Raw genomic sequence first — 27,981 nt, 5'->3', positions numbered from 1 at the left:
AGAGAATCCATGAATTAAAACCTGTAGCTATGGGCCAAGAATGGTGGTGTACATCTGTAATTCCAGCACCTTAAGTGGCTGAGGTGGGCGGATTGCTTGAGCTCAGGAAGTTTGAGACGAGCCTGGGCAACATGGCGCACGCAACCCTACCTCTACCAAAAAATTACAAAAATTAGCCATGCATGGTGGCACATGCTTTTAGACCTAGCTTCTTAGGAGGCTGAGGTGGGAAGATCTCAGATCTGTCTCAGATACTTTTGGTTCACACTAGAAAGCTGCCCTTAATTGGGAGATTATCCTGGACTGTACAAATGAGTCTAATGTAGTCATAAAGGTCCTTAAAAGTGGGAGAGAGAGGCAGAAGTCGAGGTAAGAGTGATTTGATATAATCAGGCCTGAACTAGACACTTAGCTTTGAAGATGAAGCAAAGGGGCCATAAGCCAAGGAAAGTGAATAGCCTCTAGGAGTTGCAAAAGGTAAGAAGATGGATTCTCCTCTGGAGCATCCAAAAGCAGATAAAACAGGATAAGCCACTAAGTTTGTGTTGTTACAGCAGCCAGAGAAAACTAGGAGACTAGTATCTTTTCTAGAGGCAAAGTTTCTCTCTGAATCTTAGGATATAAGTGTTTCACAGTTGCTTTGGTACACATGGTTCAAAGCCCAGTCAGAACAAGCTGTTCACAGAAGTAATCCAATCTTCTGAGAGGAGACCAAATAAACACAAGCTACCCCTTGGAGGAAGACTTTAGACCATGGTCTTATGGTTTGCAATAGACCTCTCCAAAATGAAAGCCAGAATGCAGCATTCTACTGAAAATGTCGTTTTCCTTGGATATTTTTCTGCTTATAAAAATTTGTTCCACAGAAAGTAGGGTAGCAATTGTGAGTTTTTTCAGTGTAAGAAAGAAAGCTCAGTGGCCAGGCGTGGTAGCTCATGCCTATAATCCCAGTACTTTGGGAGGCTGAGGAGGGTGGATCACCTGAGGTCAGAAGTTTAAGACCAGCCTGGCCAACATGGTGAAACCCCATTTCTACTAAAAATACAAAAAACTAGCCGGGCATGGTGGCGTGTGCCTGTAATCCCTGCTACTTGGCAGGCTGAGGCAGGAGAATCACTTGAACCCGGGAGGCAGAGGTTGCAGTGACCTGAGATCACGCCACTGCACTCCAGCCTGGGCACTCCGTCTCAAGAAAAAAAAAAGAGAAAGAAAGCAAGCATAGTTCCTAAGCTCACATCTTCAGTCAATGCCCTTCTCTGAATAAATGCACAGTAAGTATGAGACAGTAAAGGAAAGAAACTGCCGTTTCATAGCTACTGGTTTTTATGTTTCTTTGTTTTTGAGACAGTCCCACTGTCATGCAGGCTGGAATGCAGTGGCACGATCTTGGTTCACTGCAACCTCTGGCTCCTTGGCTCAAGAGATCCTCCCATCTCAGCCTTCTAAGTAGCTGGAACTAAACACGTGTGCCACCATGCATGGCTAATTTTTGTAAATTTTTCGTAGAGATGGGGTTTCGCAATGTTGCTCAGGATGGTCTCAAACCTCCTGAGCTCAAGCAATCCACCCACCTCAATCTCCCAAGGTGCTGGGATTATAGATGTGCACCACCATTCTTGGCCCATAACTACTGGTTTTATTTCATGGATTCTCTTAATTTACTCATGATAAGTGGGAAGAAAAGGCTAGTCAATAAATTAGAAGGTTAAAAGGGACATTGGTGCAGAGGAGGAGAAGAAAGTACTATTTAGTAGACGTCAGTGTGCTAGCAGTTTGCTAGGTGTTTTCATATATATTATCTCATTTAATCTTCAAAAAAAGCCCAACCCTCTAAACAGGTATTTAATACATAAAAATACATTTAAAAAATTTAATACATAAAAAAATTTAATTTAATACATAAAAAGAAAGAAAGAAAAAAAATCTTAGAAAAGTTCTACAACTTATCCAAAATCATCAGCTAGATTTGAATCCAGGCCTGTTCACCTGTTTCACTTAGGTCAGACTAGTCTCATTCTTTTTCAGCTGATTAGAAATACAGTCACTATGCAAGCAGACATTCCCAGTAATTCTCAACAGAAACAGTGCCCCTAAGGGTGTCTTAACATGTCATTTTATTATTATTTCTTTTAGAGGTGGGATTTCACTCCATCACCCAGGCTAGAGTGCAGTGGTGCGATCATAGCTCACCACAGCCTCAAATTCCTAGTCTCAAGCTATCCTCCCACTTTAGCCTCTCTAGTAGCTAGGACTACAAGCACCCACTAGAACCATCACACCCAGCTAATTTTTTTATTTTTTGTATAGACAGGGTCTTGCTATGTTGCCAGGGGTAGTCTGGAATTCCTGGACTCAAGTGATCCTCCTACCTCGGCCTCCAAAAGTGCTGGGATTATAGGAGGGAGCCACCGTGCTGGGCTGAAATGTCACTTTAACTAGGAGAAAGACCTCTGGCATTTACTGAGTAGGAGCCACACAAGGGAAAACCATCCCACCCCACATACCAATACCTTTCCTATTGAGACAGGCGAATCTAGAAAGAGGGGTCTTTTGTAGGCACTCTGATAAGAATGCTGAGTAATTGGTGGTGAAAACAGAAGTGGAAAAGGGGCAAAGAGGGTACATGATCTGCTCACCTCTCATATCCAAGGATGGCATTATTCAAATCCTCATTCACCTGAATTAGCTCAACAGTTACGTCTTCATTCTCCACCACCACTAGCAGGTCCATGATCCTCTCCTGCATCTCCCGACCTGTTTTATAGAGTTTCTGTCAAAGAAAGGAGAGAGATTTCTTCTTCCATGCCTGGAACATTCTATAAAGACATCTGACTCACCAATCTGTGCATACCTGCAGTTGCCTCCACATTAAGTCACCTGTGGGACACTAACAAAGTACTTCTATAAATGGTTCATACTTCCTATTGGAAGGCAGTAAGTAATAAACTGATTATATTTTCCTTTAAAAATCAAAATAGGTGTCATAAGAATAATATGGTACATTGAAAATAATGCTGGACTAAAACTCAGAAGTGTTGTATGGGAATTCTAGATGTAGTACATATTAGCTGTGCCATGTTGGGAAAAAAAAAAACGTTTTCTAAATCTCAGTTTTCTCATTGATAAATGAAAATTATACCCCTTGCCACATCTACTTCAAGGGTTGACATAAAAATCAAATGAGATGTGTGTAATGAGGAACTCTCTAACTATAAAGGATAAACATAAAATGTTATTACATTCTTAGTGGTAGTAGAAGTAGTTAAAATACATTTACAGTGGCATTATTTTATTTCCTGTTATGTTGTACTTAAACATTTAAAGTTTATAGTTATATCACAGTTTGAAGCAAACTAAACCAGGATTAACAAACAAATCATGAATATCCTTATTTGGACTACCTAGAATTACTGCATTAAACCATTAATCTACCTCCCAGACCCATGGGTCTTTTTTTCATAAGCTTCAGAGCCATCTATATCAGACGTACTGATCCAGAATCGCTAGGGCTGGGGGTCTGAAAATCTACATTTCTTTAAACAAGACCCCAAAGTGTTTCTTATGTACAACGATATTTAGGAACTGCTGCCTTACAACTAACTTCCTTCCAGGCACACCTTCAACTAACCCAAGGTGCATAAAACTGATATTAGTATTTCCTCAATCTCACCTTGGCTAGAGTTTGTCTATGTAATAGTACATTAACATCAGGCAAAAACACAGGGATGCTGCTTCTCTCAACAAAACTTCCTTAAACACCGCAGAATCACTACTGGCTTTTTCCCCTCAAGAAAGAAAGGCCTGCTGAAAAATGTATGCTTCATAAAACCATTTAGAATCTCAAATAATCTATTACAAGACTGCTGACAGGAAATCTCTAAACAAATAAATCAAACTATTACCAACTGGCATTTAGACTCAGAGATAAAAGCCACTACCCTCTACAAAATCGTAACAAAAATATTTAAAAGACAACATGACATAAAAAGAAAAAACAGAGTTAGACAGACGGATGATAGACAGAATCTCTGACTTTAGACTTGTAATATGCCACCAGAAAAACTATCTAATTTGCTAACTACAAGGCCACCTTCAGGAACAGTATAGTGCAGGGGTCAACAGCATTCATAAAGTTCCAGATAGTAAACATTTTCTGCTTTGTGGGCCATCTAGTCTTTGCTGCAACTACTCAGCTCTGCCACTGTAGTATAAAAGCAACCCTAGAAAATATATATAAATAACTGGGTGTGGCCATCTTCTAATAAAACAGATATAGAGAGCAGGCCAGATTTCACTCATTTATATTCCCCTGACTCAGCAGGCCAAAGGCATCTCCCATATAATATGCCTGCTATGGAATTTAGGGAAATATGGCTAAAATTTAGTTGTAGGTTTTGTTTTTTCATCTATAATACAAGGAGAATACCTTGTAAGGTTGTAAGAATCAGCAATGGTGTTATTGAAATCCCACAGTGTCTGGCATACAGAAGCAGTAGGCAGTAAATGAATGTATTATGGGTGCTTGTTGACGAGGTTTCACTAGAAGCTCAACTTGATAATGAATACAATCCTGTAACAAGCTATTATCCAGACCCGACCTTATACAAAGGAAAGAATTAAGAATGGCATTTAATATAACCCCCATAATGAATGAGAACTTTTCCTTTGTTCTTGCTTTAGAGAGTGTACAGAAATTGTTCTTCTTGTTGCTCACTGGCAGCCTTGCTAGAACAATGTCAAGATCAAGGGAATGCAATGGCTAATACCTATGACAAAAATGTAGAAATTAATTGGAAATGAATTTGAAGGCAACATCAATAGCCCTCAATCACATGAAGACACTCCCTTTGCCCTTTCAAGAAACAGATGGAGTGGCAACATGAAAGGAATAGCACATTTCAACAGGTCTGCAAAGCAGAATGTAAAAAACTCTTCAAAAGCCAGCCTACTCTGATCTTTGCAATTGATGTCTGTCTCAGAGGAGGGCCAAGCCACCTGGAAACAGCCGAGATCAAGCACCACGGACAAAAAGGATGGGTCAGAGTTCCCCATAGCAGGCACTTGCAGGGCTGTGGCAGTAGGGATCCAGGGGGAGCAAGTCAAAATTCAGAGCAACAGCTGCTAGTCTGTCCATCACAGAACCCCCGGAATCACCTCCTTTTATGCCATATAAAAGCAAAGGCAAGTTTCTAAGTTAAAGTGAATTTAACAATCAATACAAAAGTCTTTGGAGCAAAACAAAAAGGAGCTCATTAAGAGCTTCCTCTTCTGATATCCAGATGGCTCTTATTCCTCCATAGAGCACTCAGGAATTAAGGAAGGAGATCCCTTTGCACTTTCTTTTTTTTTTTTTTTTTTGAGATGGAGTTTCACTCTTGTTACCCAGGCTGGAGTGCAATGGCGCGATCTCGGCTCACCGCAACCTCCGCCTCCTGGGTTCAGGCAATTCTCCTGCCTCAACCTCCTGAGTAGCTGAGATTACAGGCATGCGCCACCATGCCCAGCTAATGTTTTGTATTTTTAGTAGAGACAGGGTTTCACCATGTTGATCAGGATGGTCTCGATCTCTTGACCTCGTGATCCACCCGCCTCGGCCTCCCAAAGTGCTGGGATTACAGGCTTGAGCCACCGCGCCCGGCCAATCCCTTTGCACTTTCAACTCCAACTAGTCATCCCATGTTGACCAACACAGGGCAACTCAATAAAAAGAAACATAAAAATGCTTGAATATCTCCCTTGAAAGAGCCAAAACAGAAAGAAAATATATTTGCTTGAAAATGTCTCTGGAAATACTATCTGTATGACAATATCTCTATTATCAGCTCTTAACATATTTTCTTTATCCCAATATTCCCCACTCAGAGTACAGGAAACCCCAAACGTCTCTATCTGCTCAAAGTAAAAACTCTCCCCACCTACTCTAAAACTGAACATTTTTCAGCTTAACTTGCTCATATAGTCTCTTTTTCCTTACATAGGCTTCAAATGACAAATCATCAGCATAATCCTCAAGAAAATCATTAACTTTTTAAAGCCCTTCCAACTCTTCTTCCCAACTAAACAGTGTCTGCAAAAAGTACAGGATTTGGTTGCTGCCTAAGGATTGCCTCCCATACCCACATGAAAACACAACAGGTTAGATATATATATTAGAAAATCAGTCCTGGGTTCAAAATGAGAAACTATTTGGTCTAATGGATAGAACACAAGCTCAGGAGAATGAGGTTCTCCCTCCAGCTCCATCACTTGTCACAGTGTGGGCAAACCATTCTTTCTGCATATGCAGCCTCATCTGCATAGGAAGGAAGATGGACTCAAAGACGCTGACAGTCCCTTCTATTCTTAATACCCTACATATTTGTGAATGGTAAAGACAAGAATGGTCTGGGAGGATGACTTTCTTTTTCCTATTCTCAGGATTTTTTTTTTCAACTGGTTATAAATCCTCACAGGATCAAATTTTAGATTCCCTTGATTTTGAATTTCTCCAGTAAGTTAGAGTAAGGCTTTCTGTAGTTATCATTTCAAAATCTGAGCTCCCTTTATTCTGAATTCTAGAGCATTCTCTTCTTGTCTTACCGGGGCAAGGCAAAAAAAAAAAAAAAAAAAAAAGAGAGAGAGAGATACGATTAAAGCGGGAGGTACCAGAGAAAGTCAGCTATTCAAGATAAGAGGAAGGTGACCCAAAGCTGAGTGCACAAGACAAAGAAAGCAAATACACAAAACACATGCTGCAACTATGGCCAGGGTGGCTGCCTTTAACTCATCACTACACTTGTTAGACAAGATAGAGCCTCAGAATCATCACATTCCACTTCGAAAAACTAAAGAAAATCCCGTCTCCATCCCTAATGAATAGTTCAAAATTTACAAGCAACACAGTGGTGGGAAAATGTGTCTACTGCATAAAATGGTTTTATTACCTATGAGTCTAATAAAGAGCAAAACCCTCTTAATTGGTAGGGCTTCAGGACCTAATTGTTCAACATGGGTTGATGGAACAGAGAGGGGATTCCAAGTAAACATACTGGATTTCAGATGAAAGAAAACAGACAAGGAATAGGTTCCAAAGAAACAGAACAGCTACTAGACAGTAAGCGTAAACAGATGAAACAGGAAGAAGTTCCAAGTATACAGGCTGGGTTTTCTTTTTTTTTTTTTTTGAGACTGGGTATCGCTCTGTCACACAGGGTGGAGTGCAGTGGTGCAATCTTTGCTTACTGCAACCTTGCCCTCCCCAGTTCAAGCAATTCTCATGCCTCAGCCTCCTGAGTGACTATAGGCATGCCCCAGCTAATTTTTGTACTTTTAGTAGAGACGAGGTTTTGCCATGTTGGCCAGGCTGATCTGGAATTCCTGACTTCAGGTGATCCACCCACCTCAGCCTCCCAAAGTGCTGGGATTACACGCGTGCTCCACCATGCTTGGCCTCAGGCTGGTTTTTAACAGTAACTCATATTATAAGACTGTAGTCACTGGTGAAGTATATGTAGAAGAGCAGCCAATAAATTTTTGTTTTTTGAGACAAAGTGTTGCTCTGTCGCCCAGACTGGAGTGCAGTGGCATAATCTTAGCTCCCTGCAAACTCCACCTCCCAGGTTCAAGTGATTCTCCTGCCTCAGCCTCCCAAGTAGTTGGAATTACAGACGTGCGCCACCATGCCTAGCTAATTTTTGTATTTTTAGTAGAGGCAGGGTTTCACCATGTTGGCCAAGCTGGTCTTGAATTCCTGACCTCGTGATCCACCTACCTCGGCCTCCCAAAGTGCTGGGATTACAGGCATGAGCAACCGCGCCTGGCCAAGAAATTTTTGAGTGAAGGCTTTTCCTTTCTCCTGGACAACTATCCTTTGCCCTCCAGATCCACTGTCCACACTTTCTGCCTAAACTCTGTGCCCTGGGGCCTAGCTTGTAGGGATCACATATCTAGGTCCCCTGTCTTCTTGCTTCTGTGTTCAGACAAGTCTTGCTGGCAGGAAACAGGAGAAAGGAAGGCGAATGAGGTCTGGATATTTATTCTTTCCATTTCTTCCACCAAAGGCACCACTGCTGTCAAGGCTACCCTCTCCACATTATTTTTTTCTCTAGGTTCTGGCAAAAGTGACCTCTTCTTGCCTATGTAAACCTTGGGATATTAGTTAATAATGCAGAGTAGTGATCTAGCCCTTGTGGTTTCCTTGAACTTTGTAACATCTTACTAAATAAATGGTATCTTGATTAAACTTTCTTCAGATTACCCAAATGAAGTATGTCATTTCTTTGCTAATACACTCTACAAAGCATGAAAACTTTAGAGTAATCAAAAGAGTATGATGCCAGTTTAGTCACAAATAGGTCAAGGGACAAGTACAGCCTCTAGAAGACAACCTTGAATTAGAATATACAGTATGTGATAAAGGGGTATTTAAAACCATTGGAAAAGATATAAATTGTTAGTGAATGTTATTTGGACAATGAGCCATCAAATTGAAAAAATAAATGAAGGTAAAATCCCCACCTCATACCAAGAATACAAATTTGAATTTTAAGCCATATAAAATCCAGGGGAAGAAAGCTATTGATCCATTAGGCCTGTTTTTATTCAATGATTACATCATGTTAGGCACTAATCTGGGAGCCAGAATCTGGTAATGAACAAGACAAGCCTTTTGGCATTTCCATTCTAGTAGGCAGACAGCTGACAACCATGCAAGAAAAGCATCAGACACTGTGAGTGCCAGGTGGAGAATGAATGGTGATGTGATCAGATGGTGGCTAATTTTAGACTGGAGAGTCACAGAAAACTTCTCAGGAGGGTAACACGCTAAGATCAGAATGATAAGAAAAAGTTTGATTGAGAGCAGCCTGGCCAACATAGTGAAACCCCGTCCATACCAAAAATACAAAAAATAGCCAGGCGTGGTGGCAGGTGCCTATAGTCCCAGCTACTCAGGAGACTGAGGTAGGACAATTGCTTGAACCTGGTAGGTAGAGGTTGCAGTGAGCCGACATGGCTCCATTGTACAATGGCGCCAGCATGGGCAACAGAGTGAGACTGTTGAAAGAGAGAGAGAAAAAAAGAACGAGCGAGTTGGCCATTTGAAGATGGGGAAGCATGAGATTCAGAGATGAAACAGCTCCCCAGCAAGAATGAAAGTCAGTGCACTCAAGGAATAGGAAGGAGGTCAGCAAGCATGTGCCATGGAAGAAGTTGGCTAAACATGGCCAGAGTAGAGAGGTTTGGTTTTACTCTGAGTATAATGGGAAGCCACGGGAGGGTTTCCAGCAAGAAACAACACTATCTGGTTTATATTTTATGATTTTAGTTTATCATTTTATTTTTTGAAAAGGAATCTCATTCTGTCGCCCTGGCTGGAGTACAATGGTGCAATCTCTGTTCACTGCAACCTCCACCTCCCAGGTTCAAGCTCCAGGGCAGCTTGCTGCCTCAGCCTCCCGAGTAGCTGGGATTGTAGGCACCTGTCACCATGCCTGGCTAATAACCTTTTAAAAAGCCATAATACAACTTTGGGAGGTCAAGGCAGGTGGATCACCTGAGGTCAGTAGTTCGAGACCAGCCTGGCAAACCTGGTGAAACCCTGTCTCTACTAAAAATACAAAAATTAGCTGGGTGTGGTGGCAGGCGGCTGTAGTCTAAGCTACTCGGGAGGCTGAGGCAGGAGAATTGCTTGAACTCAGGAGGTGGATGTTGCAGTGAGCCATGATCATGCCATTGCACTCCAGCCTGAGCAACAGAGTGAGACTCTGTCCCAAAAATAAATAAAATAAAATAATTAAAAAAATAAAAAGCTATAATACAGACACCCAATTTCATCAGTAATTAGGGAACTGCAAATGCAAATTAAAATCAAAACCGTAATGAGATACCACTTCACACCTACCAAAGGACCATTTAAAAAAAACATAATGGAAAATAATAAATGTTTATTGTGCAGAAACTGGAATCCTAGTAGTACTGCATACTGCTAGTAGAATATACAATGGTGCAGCCGTTGTGCAAAATAGTTAGACAATTCCTCAAAAAGTTAAAGTTACTATATCACCCAGCAATTCTATTCCTAGGTAGATACTTAAAAGAAATGAGGCCGGGCGCGGTGGCTCACGCCTATAATCCCAGCACTTTGGGAGGCTGAGGTGGGTGGATCACGAGGTTGAGATCGATACCATCCTGGTCAACAAGGTGAAACCCCATCTCTACTAAAAATACAAAAATTAGTTGGGCATGGTGGCTCACGCCTGTAGTCCCTGCTACTCGGGAGGCTGAGGCAGGAGAATTGCTTGGACCCAGGAGGCGGAAGTTGCGGTGAGCCGAGATCATGCCGTTGCACTCCAGCCTGGGTAACAAGAGCGAAACTCCATCTCAAAAAAAAAAAAAAAAAAAAAAAAATGAACACAGATATTCAAACAAAAAACTGTATGTGAATGTTCATAGCAGCATTAGTCACAATAGCATAAGGTGGAAACAACCTAAATGTCTGTCAATGAACTGATATATAAAATGTGGTATATCTATACAGTGAAATATTAGGCCATTAAAGTAATAAAATTCTGATACATGCTATGACATGGATGAACCTTGAAAAGATTAAGTGAAAGATGCTAGACACAAAAAGTCATATATTATGTGATTCTATTAATATGAAATGTCCAGAACAGGTAAATCCACAGACACAGAAGCAGATTGGTGGTTATTTGGAACTGGTGAAAGGCAGAAAGGGGAGAGACTGCTTAATGGGCATCGGGTTTCCTTTTGGGGTAACGAAAATGTATTGAAATTAAATAGAGGAAATAAAGTTGGACCTTGAACAACACAAGTTTGAACTGCATGGGTCCAATGATAAGCAGATTGTTTTCCGCCCCTGCCACCTAAGACAGCAGGACCAATTCCTCCTCTTCTTCTTCCTCAGCCTATTCAGCAAAAAGACAAGGATCAAGACCCATGTAATTAATAGTAAATATATGCTCTCTTCCTTATAATTTCTTAAAGAATTTTTTTTAATTTCAATTTTTAAATTGAGACAGGGTCTCACTCTGTTGTTGAGGCTGAGTGCAGTGGTGCAATCATGGTTCACTGTAGCCTCGACCTCCTGGGCTCAAGCGATCCTCCTACCTCAGCCTCCATAGTAGCTGGGACTACAGACATGGACCACCATGCCTGGCTAATTTATTTTTGTGGCAACAGAGTCTCACTACATTGCCCAGGCTGGTCTCAAACTCCTGGACACAAGCAATCTTCCTGCCTCAGCTTCCAAAGTTTGCGATTATAGATGTAAGCCACTGTATACAGCCTTCCTTACGATTTTCTTAACATTTCTTTTCTCTAGCTTACCTTACAAATATGGCACATAACATATATAACATAGAAAATATGTGTTAATTTGACTGTTTATGTTATTGATAGGATTTCTGGTCAGTAGTAGGCTATTAGTAGTTAAGTTCTGGGGAAATCAAAAGTTATACATGAATTTTCAACTGACATTGTGGGATCAGTGCTTACAAATGCTATGTGTTGTTCAAGGGTTAACTGTAGTTACAATGAATGTATGTTTATTTTATTTTGATTTTTTGAGATGGAGTCTCCCACTGTTGCCCAGTCTGGAGTGCAGTGGCGTGATCTCTGATTACTGCAACCTCCACTTCCCAGGTTCAAGCGAATCTCATGCCTCAGCCTCCCAAGTAGTTGGGATTATAGGCACCCATCACCATGCCCAGCTAATTTTGTATTTTTAGTAGAGACAAAGTTTCAACATGTTGGCCAGGCTGGTCTCGAACTCCTGACATCAAGTGATCCACCTGCCTCAGCCTCTCAAAGTGTGGGGATTACAGGTGTGAGCCACCGCTGTGAATTTTGCCTCAATTTAAAAAACCCTATATAGAATTTTTGTTTTTTTGCACAGCACCGTATTCAATATCCTGCAAACCTTTCTTATAACAGAATATCTAAAAATGTTAGATATTAAAATATTTTAACATTTGTGCCTACACTTTCAAGAAAGCATCAGAAATCCTCCAAGGCTGAGAACCAAAGTAAGATCTAAAGACTCAAGCAGCAATAAAGGAACAAGGGTTCACAAGGCACCCATCTGCCAATCTCCAGTAGGGTTCACAGCAGACACAAAGGACAAAGCCCAAGGTACGAACATGATGGGGAGCTGCAGCAAAAACCTCTCTGACACTCAGGTGGAACCCCTGCATGACTACTCCCTACAAAACTCAGAGAATCAGAAAAAACCCCAGCCACACAAAGCCAAATTGTGTGTCAGCGTTGGCTCTTGGTGGACAGAGTGAACATACGTATTTTTCCTGAGACTTCTAATAGCCTTACTACATTCTTATCTCTAGGGATGAGGCTGCCTGCCTTCAAAGTTTAAAAAATTCTAATGAGTGCTGATTATTTTTCTTCTAACTGCAGAGGTTCCTAGATTCTGTTGGAAACCAGCAGTTACTTGGAGAAGAGTCCTTTTTCCTGGCCTCAACAGCTACCCTTGAAATTTCCTTGCTCCTGAGTTAGTGGCTCAGACAGCAGAGGACAGTTGTTTTCATCACCATGTGAATGCCCAAGGCCCATTCAATCTTGCTTTGATTTTGAGGTTAGTATGGGCTGCTTCTGGAAAATGGCCTTTGGAACAGTCCCTTTCACGTGGGTGGGGCTTTGAGTTCTGAGCTGGTCTGATCCCACTTGCTTTATCAGGCACTGACTAGTCTCACTATTCTGGTGGCTTGATGGTCAGTTTAGTCTTCTCTGTAAACCTTGGGGTTTATTTTTATTTTCATATTTCTTCTGTCATTTCAATGGGATTTGGTGAAGAAAGAGGAAGTAAATTTATTTTGGCAAGCTAAAAAATGTGATTATTGGTTGTTTTGGGGCAGGGGAAACGCCTGTTTTACAATTCACATCGTTGATTTCAGATACTTTTATTCCTTCTTTACAGTTGTACTCTTTCCATCAGAGTATGCCCATGGGCCCTCACTGACCCCCAACCTAGCTGTCCCCTCTGCTGATGACTCCCTAGGTTTATGCTGAAGCCTCCAAAACCCCCTGCAGTTATACGGGGGCAGCCAACTAGGGAGCTAGCATTACCTAGGGGTTCTAACTGTACTGACCTGATTCCTTCAGACGGGTGTGAGCAACCTTTGAAAAAGTATACTCTAAAGAATTATTTGTTTATGACATGGGGTTAGAGGGGGAAAGAAAGAATAAAAAATCAAAAACACCAAAAAATGAATTTTTTGTTTTCCACAGTCTATCTTTGCTGATTTAATTCTTAAATTCTTTTTTTTTTTTTTTTTTTTGAGACGGAGTTTCACTCGTTACCCAGACTGGAGTGCAATGGCGCGATCTCGGCTCACCGCAACCTCTGCCTCCTGGGTTCAGGCAATTCTCCTGCCTCAACCTCCTCAGTAGCTGGGATTACAGGCACGCGCCACCATGCCCAGCTAATGTTTTTTTTGTATTTTTAGTAGAGACGGGGTTTCAACATGTTGACCAGGATGGTCTCGATCCATTCTTAAATTCTTAAATCAGATATACTCTTTATCTTTTTTCTCCATAGAAGATTTCATGGAATTATTTCAGATCAACTATAGTGGAGTTATTTAGATATTTAAAAAATTTTAATTATTTGTCAAAAGAAATTAAGAATACTACTCCCCACACCAGATCTTTATATGTTACAAACAAAAAGCATAGAAAGAAAAATAACATTACACATTCAACAGTCTCTATAAGTTGATCCCCCGCCAGAACCTATTCAATTTGAGTTGGCCATGAGTAGTCTTCTAATGTTGATTTATAACCTAAGACTCTTTACTATTCAAGGCAAAACACAGCCCTGAGCTCTGGCATTAAAACAGCAACCAACAAATTAGCATTATCCTTGCAAAATTCAACAAACATCTGCACCCAAACACTCTGAGACAAAAAAGAATTTCAGTATACTTCAGATTGGAATCAAATATAAAACTGGATTCACATATTTAAATGAAATCTTTCAGTATATGTGAAGGATTGTTTGTCACAGATGGATGAGAATATGAGAGAAAATGTCATAAATCATTTCAATTTAGAGCTCTGAAAGGCCTGGGAAGACCAGGAAGAAGTAGAAATATTTCTGTGGCCATTTAAAAAATATTATCTGTCACATATCCATTTACCTTGATATTTAATTTTTCAATTTTAGTTTAACACATGTGTTAACATCATGAGTTTAAAAATTTATATCCTGGACCAAGTGGACCTAATAGACATCTACAGAACTCTCCACCCCAAATCCACAGAATATGCATTCTTCACAGCACCCATCACACTTATTCTAAAAATGACCATGTAATTGGACGTAAATCACTCCTAAGCAATAAAAAAGAATGGAAATCATAACATCCAGTCTCTCAGACCACAGTGCAATCAAATTAGAACTCAAGATTAAGAAACTTACTCAAAACCACACAACTACATGGAAACTGAACAACCTGCTCTTGAATGACTACTGGACAAATAATGAAATGAAGGCAGAAATAAAGATGTTCTTTGAAACCAATAAGAACAAAGACACAGCGTACCAGAATCTCTGGGACATATTTAAAGCAGTGTCCAGAGGGAAATTTATAGCACTAAATGCCCACATGAGGAGCAAGGAAAGATCTAAAATTGACACCCTAATGTCACAATTAAAAGAACTAGAGGAGCAAGATCAAACAAATTCAAAAGGTAGCAGAAGACAAAAATAACTAAGATCAGAGCAGAACTGAAGGAGATAGAGACACAAAAAACCCTTCAAAAAATCAATGAATCCAGGAGCCGGTTTTTTGAAAAGATCAACAAAATAGATAGGCTGCTAGCCAGACTAATAAAACAGAAAAGAGAGAAGAATCAAATAGATGCAATGAAAAATGATAAAGGGGTATCACCACTGATTCCACAGAAATACAAACTACCATCGGAGATTACTACAAACACCGCTATTTACTGGTTTATATTATAAACCAGTAAATCTAGAAGAAATAGATAAATTCCTGGACACTTACACCCTCCCAAGACTAAACCAGGAAGAAGCTGAATCCCTGAATAGAACAATAACAAAGTCTGAAGTTGAGGTAGCAATTAATAGCCTACCAACCAAAAAAAGTCCAGGACCAGATTGGTTCACAGCCGAATTCTACCAGATGTACAAAGAGGAGCTGGTACCATTCCTTCTGAAATTATTCCAAACAACACAAAAAGAGGGAATCCTCTCTAACTCATTTTGTGAGACCAACATCATCCTGATACCAAAACCTAGCAGAGACACAACTAAAAAAGAACATTTCAGGCCAATATCCCTAATGAACCTTGATGAGAAAATGTTTAATAAAATACTGGCAAACTGAATCCAATAGCACATCGAAAAGCTTATCCATCAAAATCAAGTCAGCTTCATCCCCGGGATGCAAGGCTGGTTCAACATAAGCAAATCTATAAATGTAATCCATTGCATAAACAGAACCAAAGACAAAAACCACATGATTATCTCAATAGATGCAGAGAAGGCCTTCATCAAAATTCAACAGCCCTTTATGCTAAAAACTCTCAATAAACTAGGTATTGATGGAATGTATCTCAAAATAATAAAAGCTATTTACGACAAACCCACAGGCAGTATCATACTGAAAGGGCAAAAACTGGAAGCATTCCCTCTGAAAACTGGCACTAGAAAAGGATGCCCTCTCTTACCATTCCTATTCAACATAGTATTGGAAGTTCTAGCCAGAGCAATCAGGCAAGAAAAAGAAATAAAGGGGCTGGGCATGGCGGCTCAAGCCTGTAATCCCAGCACTTTGGGAGGCCGAGGCGGGAGAATCACCTGAGGTCAGGAGTTCGAGACCATCCTGACCAACATGGAGAAACCCCATCTCTACTAAAAATACAAAAAATCAGCTGGGTGTGGTGGCGCATGCCTGTAATCCCAGCTACTTGGGAGGCTGAGGCAGGAGGATTGCTTGAACCCAGGAGGCAGAGGTTGTAGTGAGCCCAGATTGCATCATCACACTCTAGTCTGGGCAACAAGAGCAAAACTTTGTCTCAAAAAAATAAATAAATAAAAAGTATTCGATTAGGAAAACAGGAAGTCGAATTGTCTCTATTTGCAGACGACATGAGTGTATATTTAGAAGACCCCATCGTCTCAGCCCAAAATCTCCTTAAGATGATAAGCAACTTCGGCAAAGTCTCATGATGCAAAATCAATGTGCAGAAATCACAGGCATTCCTATACACCAATAACACAAACAGAGAGCCAAATTATGAGCGAAATCCCATTCACAATTGGTACAAATTGAATAAAATACCTAGGAATACAACTAACAAGGGACATGAAGGATCTCTTTAAGGAGAACTACAAACTGCTGCTCAAGGAAATAAAAGAGGACACAAACAGATGGAAAAACATTCCATGCTCATGGTTAAGAAGAATCAACAGTGTGAAAATGACCATACTGCCCAAAGTAATTTATAGATTCAGTACTACCCCCATCAAGCTACCAGTGGCCTTCTTCACAGAACTGGAAAAAACTAAACTTCATATGGAACCAAAAAAGAGCCCACATAGCCAAGACAATCCTAAGCAAAAAGAACAAAGCTGGAGGTATTGTGCTACCTGACTTCAAACTATGCTACAAGGCTACAGTAATCAAACAGCATGGTACTGGTACTGAAACAGAGATATAGATCAATGGAACAGAAAAGAGGCCTTGAAAGTAATGCCACACATTTACAACCATCTAATCTTTGACAAACCTGACAAAAACAAGCAATGGGGAAAGGATTCCCTGTTTAATAAATGGTGTTGGGAAAACTGGCTAGCTATGTGCAGAAAGCTGAAACTGGACCCTTTCACCTTACACAAAAATTAACTCCAGATGGATTAAAGATTTAAACATAAGAATTAACACCATAAAAACCCTAGAAGAAAACCTAGGCAATACCATTCAGGACACAGGCATAGGCAGGAACTTCATGATTAAAACACCAAAAGCAATGGCAACAAAAGCCAAAATAGACAAATGGGATCTAATTAAACTTAAGAGCTTCTGCACAGCAAAAGAAACAATCATTAGAGTGAACCAGCAACCAACAGAATGGGAAAAAATTTTTGCAAGATACCCATCTGACAAAGCACTAATATCCAGAATCTACAAAGAACTAAAACAAATTTACAAGAAAAAAACAACTCCATCAAAAAGTGGGCAAAGGATATGAACAGACACTTTTCAAAAGAAGACATTTTTGCAGCCAACAAATGTTTGATATGAAAAAATGCTCATCATCACTGGTCATTAGAGAAATACAAATCAAAACCACATTGAGATATCACCTCAAGCCAGTTAGAATGGTGAACATTAAAAAATCTGGAGACAACAGATGCTAGAGAGGATGTGGAGAAACAGGAATGCTTCTACACTGTTGGTGGGAGTGTAAAGTAGTTCAACCATTATGGAAGACAGTGTGGCAATTCCTGAAGGATCTAGAAATAGAAATATCATTTGATCCAGCAATTCCATTACTGGGTATATACCCAAAGGATTATAAATCATTCTGTTATAAAGATACATGGACATGTATGTTAACTGTGGCACTGTTTACAATAGCAAAGACTTGGAACCAACCCAAATGCTCATCAATGATAGATTGGATAAAGAAAATGTGGCACATACACACCATGGAATACTATGCAGCCACAAAAAAGGATGAGTTTATGTGCCTGCAGGGACCATCATTCTCAGCAAACGGACCACAAGAACAGAAAACCAAATACTGCATGTTTTCACTCATAAGTGGATGTTGAACAATGAGAACACATGGACAAAGGGAAGGGAATATCACACACTGGGGCATATTGGGGGTAGGGGTGGGGGGTTAGGTGAGGGACAGCAGGGGTGGGGAACTGGGGAGGGATAACATTAGGAGAAATACCTAATGTAGGTGACAGGGGGATGGATGTAGCAAACCAACATGGGATATGTATACCTATGTAACAATCCTCACAATCTGCACATGTACCCCAGAACTTAAAGTATAATAATAATAAAAAAGTTTTTATCTGGAAAAGCCTCCACTGTGGGCTACTACATTTAAAATCTATTTAATGATGAATTTTCCTTTTTATATCCCATATAAAGAGGATGTGTTTAATATTATTCTTGCTTACTGTCTTCTAAGCTCTTCATTTTATACATAAACTAAGTCCAGCGGTAGTAAATGACTTGCCTAAGGTCAAGAACCCCAAGGATCCTTAGCAAAATGTTATAATTCTAAGATATTCTAAAAATAATATACTTAAAGCCACTGATCTAAAATATTGATTTATTTCTCAAGGAATACTACTCTGATGTTCTGCAGAATATTAGCAGATATTTGGAAAATTGGGATTCTTTGGTTAAATAAGTTTATAAATGTTGGGCTAAACAAAGACTCTTAAAGTCTTTAACATATCAGTGAACTTTATGAACTTCCAAGAGGAGAAATACAGTAGACAATTAGTTTTACAAACTTACTTGACCACAGATACCACCTTCCACCCATAGAATGTAGCATACAACTGATGAGAAATACTCTCTTAAGTTGTTTTCTAGATTCTTGTCTTGCTTCCTAAGAATTTATCATCACAATGCCACCAGAAGGATTTTTCTAAAATCCATCCTCGTTATGTAGACCCTCAGCTTATATCCTTTCAACAGCTTCCTTCTGCCAGCCTGGTCAAGCCCACTCTTTGGCGTGGCATAATTATCCTCCATTACCTGTACAGATCAGCTCTTACCTTATCTGGAACTTTATACTCCCACATTGTGGTTTAAATCCTCTTTTCATCCCTACACACCTGAGAGATACCACAAACTCATATTCATTAATAGTGGGGTGGGGCATGGCAATGAGTTCCTTAAAAGGAATCTGAGTCCCCAGTGGTCTCTGGGTATAGGAGAAATGGATACAGGAGAGGTCATTTCTCTGTTTTTTTTTGTTGTTGTTGTTTTTATTATTATTATATTTATTTTTGAGATGGAATCTTGCTCTGTTGCCCAGGCTGGAGTACAATGTCATGATCTTGACTCACTGCAACCTCCGCCTCCTGGGTTCAAGCGATTCTCCTGCCTCAGCCTCCCAAGTAGCTGGGATTATAAGCACGTGCCACCATGCCTGGCTAATTTTTGTATTTTTAGTAGAAGTGGGGTTTCACCATGTTGGCCAGGCTGGTCTCAAACTCTTGAACTCAGGTGATCCACCTGCCTCAGTCTCCCAAAGTGCTGGGATTACAGGCATGAGCCACTACGCCCAGCCTGTTTTTTTTATTTTTTTTATTTTTTAAACAACCCTTTAAAAAACCCTTCTGAACCTGGAGACAGCACAAAAGAGAGCAAGGCCCAGATTTGGCCCATAGGCCACAGTTTGGTAACTCTTAAATTAGTGGATATTGCAATTCAGGACATTTAAGGCTGCCCATAATGAATACTGCCTAAAACATGGAAGGAATATGAAGGGTGCTCCATGCCTAAAGCCAGAAGCCAAGAACATGCTGGCACAAGAGGCTCTAACAGATAGATTGGTTGAGGTACATAAGTAAAATAACCAGGCAAAACAACCCCTGCTCATGCCCCTTTCCTCATCTGAGACCAGATAGCTGAGACAGGAGTAATGTTTCCATGTGGAAACAATGATTGGAACACAGAGATAGGGTATTATTTCTAGGTGCTGGTAACATTCAGTAAAAAAAATGGAGAATACATAATCCAGAAGACCAGCCATAAATGTATCCCAAACAGCATCATCCCATGTTGATATACCATACTCTGAAAACATTATTGAGCACAGCTGTAGCAATTACATTGTCCCTTCAGCATGAGTGAGCTGAGTCAGCAGAGAATGCAGACCAGCTGACAGAGTCTCACACAAAATTGAGCTCACTGTCAGCAATTCAGCTGAACACTAGAGAAATGCAAATTAAAAAGATGAACAAAAAAATTTGCAAAGGAGAGGCCACAGAACAAACAAAAAAGCAGTGTTAAATATAGTTATTATTTCCTTGGAAAGATACAAAAGAAAAGTAGAACCATGTAATGAAAGAACTAGTCCCAGCTACTCGGGAGGCTGAGGCAGGAGAATTGCTTGAAACCGGAAAATGAAAGTTGCAGTGAGCCGGGATTGCTCCACTGCACTCCAGCCTGGTGACGGAGCAAGACTCTGTCTCAAAAAAAAAAAAAAAAAAAAAGAAAAAAAAAATTTTAAATATTTTTAAATTATATACATATTTGTATACAGCAAATATTTTTAAAGTATATATTTTTAAATAAAAAGAAATTTTTGAAACATTAGAAGGAGTGAATAAGCAACCTGATGTACAAGATTTAGAGATATACATTAAACAGAGAAATTATTCCAGAATTTAGAATGAAGAGATGAAAGGTACAAAAGAAATGTTAAGAGAGAGATGAGTCCAACCGGAAGTTTCATCATCTTTAAAAAGTTCCATAAGAAGAGAATAGAAAGAATGGTGGAAAGGATTTGAACAGAGACATAGGGTATTATTTCTAGGTGCTCGGCACATTCAGGATTATTATAATACATTCAGAATAATATAATACTTCTATCAGCATTAGTGGGTATAAGAGAACAATGAAGCAGTATCTTCAATGGCCTGAAGAAAAAGAATTTTGTGCCTAGAATTTTGTATCTAGCTAAACTAACTTGCATTTAACATGACAATCAAAGGACATTTTTGGATATTAAAGCACTCAAAGTTTGCACTGAAGCTTACCAACATGGATGTACTTCAGAAAGGAAAAAACAAGCTATTCGCCATAGCAGTGATATATAAGCAACATTGTTGGGAAAAATTTTATAAATTTTTTGTTTCACAAATAAGAAATGAGCAAGAAAAATGTTATTTACTAACAATCTAAGAAGTTACAGGAAAAATAACACCAACATGAGAAGAGGGGAGTGGGAATCTGAGAAAAGTAAAAATATCTTAAGCTTTAAGACTTGGCAAAAAAGGGACTTAGAAACGAGAAACTGATTTTCTAACTGTTTCTAAAATTAATAAGTTTTAAAATTTAAAATAATTAGAAGAACAAACCAGTAGAGGGAAAAATAAAGTATATGTATACACAGACATTAACAGAAGGCATAGGAGGGCTGTAGAACTACTCATGCAGGTCCAAATGCCCTGTCTACTTGTTCCTCTACGGCTTGAGTATTGACTCAATCTAAACCTTTGCTAAAATCTTACATCTCTCTTTCTCCCCACCCATAATCCCAAACAAATTTATATTACAGCATCTATAATCCTTCATTATGTTTGTTGTTTATAAACCAATCTTGCTCATTAGGTATAAATTCTTAAGGACTAAAACAGCCTCCTTCTCATTTCTATATCCCTTCCTATATCACAGTTACTCAATGTTTGTTGAATGGATGAAAATAGAGGCAACTTTTACATACTTAAAACAACTAAAGACTGGATTGTACATGACCAAGGTTATAATTTATAATAAATTATTTGTTACAAGAGGTTAAAGACCATGTCTAAGTTACTATTGCACCTCTGATAAGGTCATTCTTGGATCTTTTTGTTAAGTTTAGAAATCAGCTGAAATCAGGATATAGGAGGACATACTAGACAGTATTAAGGTGACTTCCATCTCCAGAGCTCAAAGTTTAGAGAATAACTTTAAGAGACACTTTGACTGATTGTCCCTGAAATCGTACAACACCTGCAGAAGCTCTATGTCTTCATGGTTTTCAGACCCAGGAGTATTCTCCATCAATATGGCGGACATCACTCGCACATTCATTTTCACCATATCCAATTCACTGTGCAATTTTCCAATCTGTAGAGAGCAACGCAGTCACCAGTCAATAGGACACACAAAGAAGTGGGACACACAAAGAATAACTATCTGTTTCCTGCCCCGATGGGACATTTGCTGGAAGAAAAAATGCTTTTGTAAACTTTAATATTTTCAAACTTAAATTTAATTTCATATAAATATACATATAGTTATTTTACAAATGTATACATAGGCACTTTTTAAAAGGACTTGAAATCTCTTGTAATAAACCCCAAAATATGCTTTAGGAATTTTAAAAATGAAGGAAAATAAAAAGATTAAAACTCAATATGGAGAAGTGAGAAGTACTAGGTACCTAGCAGAATAAGGTACCAGAAACCTGGCTAAAACGGCAAAAGTTATCCTGCACTTATTGGCAACCAACAAGATAAAAGAAAAACAAATTAAATTTATCTATTTCTGATGGCATTAAAGAAGAAAGAATAAAGAAACACTCTTTTATCTTGTATTAAATTCTAAGAGGAATTATGTGAATTTTTATATAAGAAAAAAAGAATAATAATACAAAGTCTTCAATTATAGTTCCTTTACAGCAGGACAGAAATGAGCTTCATATAATAATTGTTTATCTGTACCTTGGATAAACTGATACACACAAACAAGTAAATGGAATTCAGTTGGCATAATAAATACAAATAATAAGACTACCATTTACTAAACTCTCTGAAATATGTGACAGTCCTACCAGAAGTAACAGGAATTGGCTGATGGACACTAGATCCAGTCCACAGTCAAGGCTCCAAAAAAGCTATGAAAGCCACTAGGCAAGCACAGCTCTTACAAAGTTGGGCTTTGGAAGCAGACAGAATCCATGGTATTAATTCTTTCTGGAACTTAACTGTGATAAGTCACATAGTATTACTAAGCCTCAGTCTCTACCTCTGTAAAATGAGTGTACCTACATCTCAACGCTGTTAATCAGAAAAGACAAACTGTATATAAGGTGCTTACAAATCAGGAAAAGACATCAATATATACAGTGATGGCTGTTGTTACCTGTTCTGGGACCAATGTAATAGTCGAGTTCTTCGGAGCAATTACAGAAGAAAGAGCTGGTGCAGTAGGGACAGATGTTGGTGGATTTGATGAGAGTTGAGCAGTCTATGAGTATGAAATATGGTAGTATTATTATGTGAATTAACATAGCCACCCAATGAGAAGTTTTTTCCATTTAGCTAACTTAAGCACTCTCAAACAAAGTCCTATGTACAGGTTATCTTCCCAGAATAAATAATCAACTACACAACCCGTCAGCATTTTGCGAAGTACACTAAGCAACTGAGATGCCCATAATAAAGAAGGTATTCAGCAAAAGGTGGCTGCTATTAGGATTATCATTTACAATTTAATAAAATGCCCTTGGTTTTTACCAAGGGTCTAAGTGATAAACTGCCATGTGAGATTACTGATGCTTTCTCTTTGGGTTCTTAAAAACAAATGGTAGCTCAATTCATCTTAAGCCTTTTTAAGCCACAGCTGACAAGGCATCTCCTTCTCCATCAATGACCCTCTCTGGGTCAATGCCTCATCTCCAACCTTAGGTGGAGAGGTAACTCAAGGTTCTAGGCCAGTGCTTCTCAACATTAATGTGCAGAGAAAACACCTGGAAATCTTGTAAAAAAGGAGATTCTGATTATCTAGGGTAGAGCATGCCAAACAAGCTTTCGGATTATACCCCAAATCACACTTTAACAAAATCCCAAGTTTCCGTTATTCTATGAGATATTGCAATATTCTAATAAATTCATCTTTTTGCTTAAGCTGGGTAGAGTTAGGGTTGTCTCCTGCAATGAGAAAAGACCCAAGTGATATGCTATTATACTCTCCATGGGCCAAAGAAAGGTCTCCCACCTCCTGTCTTGCTGTTTCAGCCTCTGCTTCTGAGGGAGGAAACTGAACACCTTTTTTAAGCAGGTCGAGGTATACTTCTTTCACTTCACTTACATCCACACCTCCTGGGAAACCCTGTGACCAAGTCTGAATTAAGAGATGAAAAGTTCCAGAGTTAAAACAGCAACAAAATCAAAACACAGTTTTTAAGCTCCTGATAGAAAATGAGAGATCAATAATTATGTACCTCACTCAGAAAGAGAAAGCTATTTTTGAATGCCATGGGCAAAATGCTCATTTTCAAAGGCTAGGAAAATATAAAATATTTTAAATCAGACTTCCATGCGTCAAAATCTTGAAGAAACCCTGGGATATATACTATCAATTGTTTTTTGCTGCTCTGAATCCAAAATTAATAGATTCCAAAACAACATCAGTAGCTCTTTTCCAAGTAACCTTGAACTTGTCAGTTATCTGGAACAGTTTCACTATCTGCAAAATGAACATATACACATCACTGTCTTTCCTAGTTGGCATAGATAAAAGAGAAATTGAGAGGAAAGTAGGGAAATGACTACAAATTCTTCAGAAAAAGGGCACCACTCAATGCCAACAAATTATTATTACATAGACACTAAAATAGCAAAAATGCTTTTCTGGCTCAATCCTAGACTTATAAAAGATAAATGAAACAATCAGGAGGTATGCTATTTAATCCCTAAACTAGAAATTTTCCATTCCATGAGGTATACAACAGACTTACCTTAATGAAATTCAAGATTCTATTCTGAATGTCTAATGGCAAGGTGTATCTGGGATTCAGCAGCTTAACTAAATTCTCTTTAACAAACTCCTTCTTCACAATCAGAGACTGGAAACTTGGACCACAGTTCTGCACGCACATGTCAATAAGCTAAATTAGAGAAAAATTAAACATTATATTTATCTGGCAAAACCACCTCCTAAAAATGTTAAGGGAAAAACTGCTAAATGATTTCCACCAGCATCCTAATTAACAAACATAATTTAGTATATACTAAAATATATGGAAAAATGTTAGGTTCTGGGGATACGTGGAAGTATAAGCATAATGTAACAGTCTAGAGGACAGACTTTTTGAGGAGACCCAGCACACCCAGAAAGGCGTTAACAGCAATACAGAATACTAAATGCTAAATGCTGAAGAGAAATGCAGGCCAAACATGAGCTATGCATGGGATAATATCTGTCCCAGTTTTCCCGGGGTAGCACAGGTATATTCCCAATGTCCTGTTTATTCCCAAAGATGACACACCCTTTCACTTTCAAAAATGCCCTGGTTTGGATAAATGAGACAGTCACCCTAGCTATAGGCCCCTATAGACAAGAGTAATTATTTAGGGCCAGGTGTTCTTACAAGACTTTTGGAAAAGGCTGATTGGAAGCTGGGCTTTGCAAAATGGCTAAGAACAGTAAAAATGAGTATAGAGCTATATTCTAGACAGAGTAATGGTATGAAAAATATATAAATGTGGGAAAGTGTGTAGATTACGAAGAGGGAGATAAGTACTCTGGTCTTTCTCTAGTAGAGGTATCTTGATATAGGTAAATTGGGGACACTGGAAAGATAGCGTGGATAAAGTCCACCCAGACTGTAGAGAATTTTGTGTGGCAGTGCAAAGAGTGTGGACATTATGTTGAAGGCATAAGAAGTTATGGAGGGTCTCTATTAGTTTGTCACCATCAAATCTTTAACCTGAACTTGAGGAAAAGCTTAATGTGTGCAAAGTGATATGCTGGATAGGTTGTCAGGCAGCACTCTGCAAAGGCAACTGGAGGGAGAAGAAACCTGAAATAATAAAAAGATCCAGTAGCAACCCACTAGTACAGACATAATAAAGAAAAGGCCTAAACTAAGATGATGTGGGTACAAGAAAAGAAGTCATGACAGAATTATGAAGAAAGAACTTTGAATGACGGTGCTTGTCAAAAAAGGAAGATGACTGAAAGTTAAGTGATTCTCATTCTATGAGATTGAGGACCGCTGTGATGGAAAATTGGAAGAGGTGGTGGTATGACTGATCTAGGGGTGAAAATGATGGATTGAAATTTAGATATTTTGAGTTTAAAAGATAAGGGACATTTAAGTGGATGTTTGTTTAGCAGTGAGCTGGGCACACCCAGCTACAGTTCAAGAGAGTGAAAAGTCATCAAGGCTGTCTTGATGAGCAGAGAGGAGGAATGGCTGGAACACGGTGGTTCACCTACTAACGGACCAAAGCAAATCCAAGGAAGGCAATCAAAGAGTAACTGACAGAAAATGAAGCACAAAATCAGGAGTACTTAAGGCATTCCTTTGGTAAAGTCAAAAGAAAAGTTTCCTGGAGGATGGGGTGCTACACAGTTAAGGATATGAACTGAGGAACATCAGCTCCCTTGAAAAATACATTTTCAATAAAGCAACATGAACAGAAACAACTAAGAAAGAATGAGCCGATACTGAAGAACTGCATGCAGAAAGTAGATTTCTAAAAGTAATCTAAAAGCAAAATTAAATCGCTAGTTTCCATGCTACCACCTCAAATTAGAAAGGTCATAGAAACCATAACATGACCAGGATAATCATCTTTGCATAATAGAAGCCCTAAAAATGGATTTCATGCCATGCTTTGTATTTTCAGTCTCTCTTTAATGGCAATACACAAAGCAGCAGCAGGTATAAAAGCTATAGTTTTAAGGCAACATTACCAAGGAAGCAATCAGATAATAGAGAAGCTGAGCACAAGCAGCTGTATGACACACAGGGAAAACTCTGAAAGCAAAGGAAAATAAAAACAAACTCCAAAACATATTAAGATGAATCTATACTGATACAGGTTGGTGAGATAGAGTTAGAAAGTTGAATAACATGCTATTTAGCTTGATGGATGATTATAATGAGCTTTTAATGGGTGAAATGCTGAAAGGAAAAGTGCCTCTAGCTCAGTGTGAGTTTATAGAAATACTTCACCTAATTAGTTGTGCAGTCTTAGGCAAATACCTAGCCTCCAAGACTCACTCTCCCTAGGTGTATTTCTTGCTAAATAATTAGCAAACCAATTTTTTTTTTTTTGAGACAGGGTCTCACTCTGTCACCTAGGCTAGAGTGCAGTGGTGCCATCTGAGCTTACTGCACTGGGGTCAGGTGATTCTCACGCCACAGCCTCCCGAGTAGTCGGGATTACAGGTGTGTACCACCATGCCCAGCTAATTTTTGTATTTTTAGTAGAGATGGGGTTTCACCATGTTGACCAAGCTGGTCTCGAACTCCTAGCCTCAAGTGATCTGCCTGCCCCAGCCTCCTAAAGCGCTGGGATTACAGGCATGAGCCACCAAGCCTGGCCCTCACAAATTAATTTTTATCTTTGGTGCAACAAGATTTTATGATAATGGGTAACACTCCCAGGAGGTACATGCACAAAATCAAAGAGTCACGATGAAATGCTGAAAATGTGAACATCTGGAGATCAGCAATTATGCCTTTTGTGTTTTCCCATTAGAATCAAGAATGTCAGGACTAATTACTTGTACATAATCTCCTCTATTATGTCACCAGGACCTCTTTCACCCTGCAACTCACTCAGATAAGTAATAAAACCTACTGTGGCAAATTGGAAAAATTAAATATGTTGTTTTCACATATTCTGAAATTGGATTTTGGTGCAAATGTATTCAGAAAACCTATCTTTGGAAATAAGACAAATAAGAATCCATAATCTGTGGTGGGACTGAAAACCCAGGAGCCAAGGAACCAAGAGAGACTAAAGTCTCTTCACTGATCTCGTCAGCTTGGCTGGACAAATAATTTATCCTAAGCCTCAGTGTCCTTGTCTGCAAAATGGACACAATCTCTCCCTGTAGAGACTTGTTGTAAGGCCCAAATGAAACATAACAAAGAGCCTGCCACAAAGCAGGACCTCAATACATGGCAACTATTTAGATCATCTTCCATGGAGAATTTCCTAGTAGGAGTGAATGTGATGATTAAGTGATGTAAGCATTTTCAGAGAGGGCTGGAAGAAAAAGAGGTAGTTGACAGTTTTCTTACTGTAAATTTCCAAACAACCTGGGCAGAGTGACGACAACCAGGTTTCTGGGTCATGAATAGTGCCTACACCCAGGATGGAGTGCAGTGGCACAAGCTAGGCTGACTGCAACCTTCGCCTTCTGGGTTCAAGCAATTTTCCTGGGATTACAGGAGCCTACCGCCATGCCCAGCTAATTTTTCTATTTTCAGTAGAGACGGGGTTTCATA

The 27,981-nt window shown here is 39.2% G+C and overlaps 1 protein-coding gene across 7 annotated transcripts in view; it reads right to left on the bottom strand.

Moving 5' to 3' along the window:
- TOM1L1 (target of myb1 like 1 membrane trafficking protein) overlaps nt 1-27,981 on the bottom strand; it is a 60,020-nt gene that overhangs the window by 24,072 nt on the left and 7,967 nt on the right. For all 7 annotated transcript variants that reach the window (XR_004269433.1, XM_032279283.1, XM_032279284.1 and 4 more), the window contains 5 exons: nt 24,472-24,621; nt 23,730-23,855; nt 22,875-22,979; nt 21,741-21,857; nt 2,637-2,770 (listed from right to left, as the gene is read on the bottom strand). Coding sequence is in view for 6 of the 7 variants with exons in the window: in XM_032279280.1 (XP_032135171.1) it covers nt 2,637-2,770; nt 21,741-21,857; nt 22,875-22,979; nt 23,730-23,855; nt 24,472-24,621 (632 nt within the window). In the remaining variant the exon portion in view is untranslated. The remainder of the gene's footprint in view (nt 1-2,636; nt 2,771-21,740; nt 21,858-22,874; nt 22,980-23,729; nt 23,856-24,471; nt 24,622-27,981) is intronic.

This window comes from Sapajus apella, unplaced genomic scaffold, assembly GCF_009761245.1.
Source record: "Sapajus apella isolate SASKATOON/1434 unplaced genomic scaffold, GSC_monkey_1.0 scaffold12, whole genome shotgun sequence".
NCBI lineage: Eukaryota > Metazoa > Chordata > Mammalia > Primates > Cebidae > Sapajus > Sapajus apella.
Note: the sequence above shows the minus strand (reverse complement) of the source record. Positions and strands in the feature narration are given on the sequence as shown.